This window comes from Vigna radiata, chromosome 11, assembly GCF_000741045.1.
Source record: "Vigna radiata var. radiata cultivar VC1973A chromosome 11, Vradiata_ver6, whole genome shotgun sequence".
Lineage (NCBI taxonomy): Eukaryota > Viridiplantae > Streptophyta > Magnoliopsida > Fabales > Fabaceae > Vigna > Vigna radiata.
In genome coordinates this window covers 8,345,736-8,353,229 of record NC_028361.1, presented here as the reverse complement: position 1 = coordinate 8,353,229, position 7,494 = coordinate 8,345,736, and the positions used below count along the sequence as shown (strand labels likewise).

At 33.9% G+C, this 7,494-nt stretch overlaps 1 protein-coding gene across 3 annotated transcripts; it reads left to right on the top strand.

The window, feature by feature from the left end:
• Positions 1-327: 327 nt before the first annotated feature.
• On the top strand, positions 328-4,778 carry LOC106776298 (mediator of RNA polymerase II transcription subunit 32). Of its 3 annotated transcripts, XM_022787497.1 has the most exons (3): positions 328-862; positions 1,438-1,692; positions 4,035-4,778. In XM_022787497.1, exon 3 carries the CDS (start codon positions 4,178-4,180, stop codon positions 4,616-4,618), a length of 441 nt encoding a protein of 146 aa, XP_022643218.1. In that variant the 5' UTR covers positions 328-862; positions 1,438-1,692; positions 4,035-4,177; the 3' UTR covers positions 4,619-4,778. The 3 variants fall into 3 exon arrangements, with proteins under 3 accessions (XP_022643218.1, XP_014519189.1, XP_022643219.1); XM_014663703.2 differs by lacking the exon at positions 1,438-1,692; XM_022787498.1 differs by lacking the exons at positions 328-862; positions 1,438-1,692 and adding an exon at positions 900-917.
• The last annotated feature ends 2,716 nt before the right edge of the window (positions 4,779-7,494 follow it).

The window sequence follows — 7,494 nt, the reverse complement described above, 5'->3', positions numbered from 1 at the left end:
TGAATTTTCTATTTATTTTTATAATTATTTTTTAAGAATACTTTTTTATAAATTTAGCAAGAGATACTTAACTAATATATTATCACAACCGAACCAATATTTCTTTCTTTTTTAGAATATTTTGTTGTGTGTTAAATCTTAACCCGTTTACCCCGGTGAAAAAAGTCTCTACCCACTAGATCAACCCGTAAACCCGCTTTCAAAAATGGACAATCCGTCAATCCACATCAACAAGATCCACCCAATCTGTCAACCCATTGGGCCAGTCCGCGGGTCAAGCCCGGACATGGCGCGGTTTTGTTGAAAGAAATAAACACGTGCTTTGCTCTGCAGCTCAGTCTAATTTGTTCTCCTCTCAGATTCTCGTCTCATTTATCTCTCAGACTCTCATCTCTGCGTTTCTCATCTCATAATCTCATCTCACACCACACTCAGGCTCGGGCTCTTCGTTCCTCCCACCACCACGAACTCATTCAATTGATCCATTCCTCTTTTCTCCTTGATCCGTCGCTCTCCCTCATAAAATTTCCTCATTCTTCCACAATTCCACACACGCCGTTCAACCCTAAGTCCCTAAGTCGAGTGGCTTCACTGATTGGAGCAAATCCCCTTCATAGGGTCATCGCGAGTTCGCCGCAGCTGGACAGTTATGCACGGTGGTTCCGGTGACGAGAACTTGACCAGGTTCCTGGTCGTCTTCCGCTGACGGCAGGTTGCCATTTCCGGCGATTTTATCGCCTACGCTCAACCCCTTCATCACCGGTTTTGTGGCCGGACCGAGCCCTAACTGATCATCCCATCTGAACCCTAATTCGTGACAGATTTCGGAGGTGCAGCAGTGAAGTATTTGTCCCCTTTCGAGGTTCAAATTTACCTGACTTTATTTGCAAAGGATAACGATGTATAATCAGATAAATGTATTTGCTCTGTTCTTGCTTTTCTGTTGAGTCGCCGTTTTCCTGCTTGTACCTATTTGAGCAATCTTGTTTTCCCGAGATCATTTTTCTTTTGGCCTTCTTGTTTGTTGGTGTGTGTGGTTGTCTCGATGTGCGTTGTGTTGTATCTGCTATTTTAATTACTTTGTGCTTGAGGCATTGCGGTGGCCTTTGGCATTTCGGCGGGCTGGTGAGTGATTCTGGAATATTAGAATACGTTTCTTTTGGATTGTGCTTTCATAGCTGCCTTCGTATTTGGGTTATGGGAGATTAAAGTTCTATTGTAATGAAGTATTTCGTTTGCAGTGCACGCTTGATTGATTTTATTGTAGGTTGGTTGCTTGAAACATTTAGTGTCAAATTACTTGCCCCATTAGTTGCATTTGCTTGAAATATTTGTTGAACGTAGGTCTCTGCCATATATCTGCTTGGTCTCTTCGTGCATCTTTGAGAATGCTTGCTAGTACTGTACCATAGTAGTTTATAATTTGTCAACTTATAGGCTTAAAAAGCTACCACATGGAAAACTGGGCCTGAAGTTACAGAAAAAAACTCAAACTGGATCTCATCAGCAAAACCAAAAAGTCAAAACTGGCGGCCATCCCGCCCTGTAGGACGGGTTCTGCGTTTCAACCTGCTCCCATGTTGTGGATCAGCCTGGCCAGGCCTGTTTTCGGAGGGCCGGAGGCTGGTCGGACTAAAACGGGTTGGGTTGCCCCGTTTTACTATCCCTATGTGCAAACGCACGCTATAGAGGGTAGGATTATTTCTCTTTCATTTCAAATTGGGGTTGTGTATGATGATGCATTTCTATTAGTATTGTCTCAAACTTAGAAATATTAAGTAGTGACTTAATTTAATTTGTTCTCCTGGGCTAGGTCAGATAAACTAAACTAATCCGAGGTGTGCTTAGAGTTGTCATTTTAATTTTCAGCCCATGGGTCAACCCTGGCCCTTCTAGAGCTAAACTCCACTTTTGTGGCCCACATAACACGGGGCTTTACCAAAGTCCCTGTCAATCAAAGCCACCATGAAGTGAGTTGGGACAGGACTAGGGCCAGGTTAACCTCTTTCTTTCAAAACTTTATCTCTAGAAATGAAAAAAAAAATCTTCTCGATAAATAATCTTCACTCAAGTTCAACCGAAATCTCACATTTCCCAACTGCCACTATCTTCGATGGAGCTCAATAGCAGCACACAGTGGTACAAGCGGTGGTGATTGATGACGATTGAGTGGTAGAAGAGGAGATTGTTTGCCTTCTGTTCATCAATCAACAACACCGATTCTTTGTTTCACTACTGCTGTTTTGTGGTTTGGGAGTGTTGTGTTATACAATGACAATTGTGGGAGCTATTTTCTTCTACATTTGTGAAGTCAGTTACCGTAACGGAAGATGTCTTGAAAACTTGATGGAAAACTTGAAGACTGTTTGTTGAGTTCTTGTGAAACTCTGAAAATCAGGTTTTGAGTTCTTGTGACACTGTAAAAGCTATTTTGTCTGCCTGGGTGGGGCATCTTTCTCAGCTGCTGTTTGGTTTGACTTTTAGCTTTTAGATCTTTTCAATCGTAAAATCATACCGTTGAAACTTCTATTCCTGCTGACTCTTAACTACCATATACTAACTTTATGAAATTTCTATTTTTTTCTAACCTTCTCTTAAGCATTTGAGTCCAACCAAGTATGAATGTGTTTACATTGATTTATTGGTTGAAATTGACGCTACGAGATGAGATTGATCAGGAGTATGTGAGCATGCATGTTTTGTTTTGTTGTTTCTGTCAGTTGGTTTATGCTTATACTATTGGGTGGGTTCTATGTTTTTGCTGTAAGCTTGGGTTGAAAAAGGATTATAATAGGCCTATTGGGTTTTTTTTTCTGTATTACAATGTTCCAAACTGTGTAAGTTGCAGTTGTGTTGACACTAGAGAGTAGAGAGCTCTCTGTTCCTTTATGTGCCAAGAATGGCTTAGCCTCTAATACACTAATAGGCCTCAAAGGACACTCAAAATTCATATCATGAGGATGTGAGTTTAGTACAATCACAGCTCCACAAACCACACTTAGCGCTGTATTTGTGTGGGGACTTGGGAATCTGCGTTTCTCTCTAACTTGGGTACAGATGAACTAAGGCAAGCCAGAAAAAAATGGCACCAAGACCAAGGAAAGTGCTGAGTTTTCTTTTAACTAACGACACTATTCTCTTTTTTAATTTTTTTCTTTTTTAGAAAAGAAAACGGAGATTTGGATGAGGATGAGGCCCCGTGTTATCTTCATTCTGGAAAGGAGTTGGTAATGAACAGGGTGAGATGAAAGTGGCAAGGTTTTTCAGGATAGTGGATTAAAGTTAGAATCATTGTAAAACGAAACAATTTATGTTTGACTGTGATTTGAATGACATTTCATCTGTGCGAGTGAGATTTTATCTCCCTCAGCTCCTTTTGAAAGTAGTATTAAGATGTCCTTTTGAAAGTTTTCCCATTTGGATTCCAGTGGCCTTCTAAGTTCAAAGTCGAATTTGCACATCATCTGAAATAGGCCAATGAGATTCAATGATTAAGTGGATAAATTGTATTACCTCTCTTAATTATGTGTATGCCCTAAGAATGTTGCTACAGATCAATCTGGTGATAACAGTGGTATCAATCTGATTGCCGTTCTTGAGAAGAAATATAGTTCAATGTTTATGTCATTAGAATCTGCCTCAATTAATTAATATTTATGTTGAATGGTTATTGCTGAACTTGTTCACTGTGCCTAAAACAATTATAAGTTGAATCGAAATGTTCTTGATTGAGTACAATGACAGATTTGAATTTATGTTATCAGAGTTTGGCAGATTTTAGTTTTACTTTATTTGATTCATGACCGGCAATTTTTGTTTTACTTTATTATATTTTTATTTCTGATCAGATACTTTTTTACTTTATAATATTTATATCCCCTATGTGAGAAAAAAAATTAACTGGTGGATCTGTTTACATGTTTATAGGGTGCTTGGTATAGCAGTCTTCCCTTTTTGATAATTCAACAATTCATACCGTTTTTTTTTCATAGTGATATTATAGTCTTTCATACGAATATTTGGTGTATTTGCAGTGAACAATATCAGGATCGGAGACAAATAGCTTTGAGATATTAGTAGCTGCTGTTCTTGAGCTGTAATTCCTTCGGTGTTTCTTTTCCTTAGGATCTGTAGTAACAATAATCTTAGAATTTATTTGGTTAACACAAGCAGCCCAATGGACAGCGTAGTTGATTCTCTGAACAATGCCTATCAAGATTTTGTTTCTGCTGCTGCCAATGTGTTAGAGGCCAAAGAAAATGCTGGTTCCGTTAAAACAACAGCTACAGATACTGCTCTAGAGAACTTTAAGCAGAAGTGGGAATTGTTTAGAGTAGCATGTGATCAAGCTGAGGAGTTTGTGGAGTCTGTGAAGCAAAGAATAGGATCCGAGTGTCTGGTGGATGAGGCAACAAGGCCTGTGGCAGGAAAACCTGGACAAGCTACCATGACTGGTCTTCCTCCCATAAGTGCAGTTCGGTTGGAACAAATGAGTAAAGCAGTTCGATGGCTTGTCATTGAATTGCAGCATGGTTCTGGAGCTAGTTCTGCTAATTCAGCTCTTTCCCATCCCTCAGCTCCATTCGATGCGAGGTTTTCTGAAGATGCTACTCAGTAGCATTAATTTGATGGTTAATGTTATATATTTCTCTATACTGATCTTTCTTAGCTCTTTGTTAAGCTGTTAAAGAATGTAACTTATGTGCATTGTGCATCTGTGACAACATTCCTTAGTTTTATGTTGGTCATAATTAATGTATTTTATTTTAACCTACAAATTCGCATGAGTTCCACTATGAATTTATTAAACACTATAAAATGTATTTATACAAGTCGTGCAATTCCGAAACTGCATTCCAAATAAGACATTACGTTGAAAAGAATTGATAAGAGGACCAACGAAGTCTACAACAGTAACAGATTCTTTAAATTAATTTCACTCTTAAATATGAAATTGAACATGTAGAAGATGCCCACAAATTAAAAGGTAATTTTGGAATGTACAATTTAAAATAATTTTGTAATATTTTGTTATGCAAAGTTTATATTAATTTTGAAGTATTTTGGATTGATCATTTCAAAATGTTCTATAATTATTTATTATTATAGGATGTGTTTTGTAGAACAGATTAGAGTTTATTAAAGAAAATTGAAATGATTTTAACAGTCCTATATATGATTTCAATATTTGTTGCGTCTATTTACATTAAATTAACAATAGGTTGGTAAGTAGTTTTTCTATATAAAGTCAAAATTTACGAACACTTTTTTATTAGAAATATTAGTTGAGAAAATAACAATGAGTTATTTTTAAAAAATATATATATTATTGATTCAAAAAAATATTATTTATTAATTGACAATAATAATTAAAAAATAAAGAAAAAAGAAAACATTAAATTATTTTTAAAAAAATATTTAATATAAAAAAATATAACAATTCTTAATAAGATAATGTTAAGTGTAAAGTAATACCACATAGATAAACCAAATAGGGAAATAAGTCATGGTGAAATACAAACATAACATATAACATATGCAGAGTCCAAATAATAGGGTATAGAAATTAAGTGTTTTACTTTATTAAATTCTAAGATTTTTCAAAGTGCCAAATTTCTGTTCATGTTGTCTTATGCTTTCTCAAAGGCATCAATAATGCCTATACTACTATTGTGAAAACCCAAACATTGCTTAGGGTTATAAAAATATTTCAGAGTTGCATAATAAAATAAAGGGTTAAATATGTTTTTAGTCCCTATACTTTGGGGCGATTTTGGTTTTAGTCTATTTTTAAACTATGGTACAATTTAGTCCTTCAACTTTAGAAAACTCTGGTTTTAGTCTTTTTTACCAATTTTTTTTAATTTTATTTGTTGTTTCAAGCATTGAAGTAAAAATGTGTCAAACAGTGTAAACAATCTAAATGCTATAATGAAACGTGCTTGAAACAACAAATAAAATTTAAAAAAAAATTAAAAAAAACTAAAACCAGAGTTTTCTAAAGTTGAAGGACTAAATTGTATCATAGTATGAAAATGGACTAAAACCAAAATCGCCCCAAAATATAGAGACTAAAAATATATTTAACCCTAAAATAAAAGATGGATATAGTTAAACTTTCGTTGATAAAATTATGTCTATTTTGGATTAAGTTCTTATTGGATTTGTTTTAAGTACTATTCGAAAACACTTTTTATTAATAAAAATATCTTACGGATATATAAATTTATTTTCATCTCTTATTTTATTATATTTGAGATTTTACTTATAACATTATAAGGCTTAGTGTAAGTAAAACCAGAATAATTGCATACATTTTTAGCAATTTAGTGCGACTTTAACTATATATGGTTGCATTTCTGATTTTTTTTATATTTATTCAAAATTAAAATATTTATTGAATGAATTTTAAAGGTGATGTTATAAATTAATGATGTTTTTTATGCAGTTAGTCGATGAAAGTTTTTAAGATAAACATATATAATATAGGAAGAAAATAAATATAATAAATTATGAGAAGAATAAGCCAATCAGAAATTAATCTTACTATAGAAATATAATATCTTTTGTTAAAGTTTTATCGTGATCATAGAGACATTATTACGTTGACAAATGATAAATATACTTTCCTGATAAAAGAGTGAAAGAATGAATTAAAGAGTTAAAACAAAATTAGTAGAAAATATAACCTATTCTAAAAGATAATTTTATATTGTTTTCTAAAAAAATTTCTAAAAGGAAAAAGAATATAATTCTTTAAAAACTAATTTTATTTTCCTTAAAAAGAAAAATTAATTCTTTTTTTATTAAAAGCTTACTTTCATCTATTTAAACTAAATTATTTTATTTCTAGAGAATTAAAAAATAAAAAAACCTAATAAAAGAGTTTTAACACAGAAAAATAAGCAAATATATAGAGAGTTATCATTTACGTAGTAATAAACAATATTATTAATTAATTTAGAATTGTATAAATTCCTGGGTTATACACTGTGCAGAGCTTACCAAGCCTTTCTCTTGAGACTGTGCAAATGACAATGATTTGCTTCCTAATTGTTGATATGTCGTTGGAAAATATTTGTTGAGCTTTATCTCCTGCTAGCCACCAAACGGGTATTACTAGTAGATTATCCATTATATGGCTGCACCTTATAATCACAGTAGAAGGCCCTCATCAACACTATTTCCTCTGGAATTCCAACAGGCTACTGAACTCCTTGATGTGTTTGTTTATAACACATTGTCAGAGTACAATAAATGTGTCACTGCATTTCGTTAGTTTTTAATTCTTTTAGATACTCTTATTTAGTTACTTTTCTCTCCTCTTTTATATAATTACTTTTCTTCCCTTTTTGTAAAGATAAGATGAAAATACAGATACAATAATTCACTTGACTTTCTCGGTACTCTTTCTCTGTTTTCGGTGCTTTCTCTCTGCCCTCTCTCATTTTCTCTGTAAGCTTGCCTTATCCCATGCTTCAATGTCAGTGAATG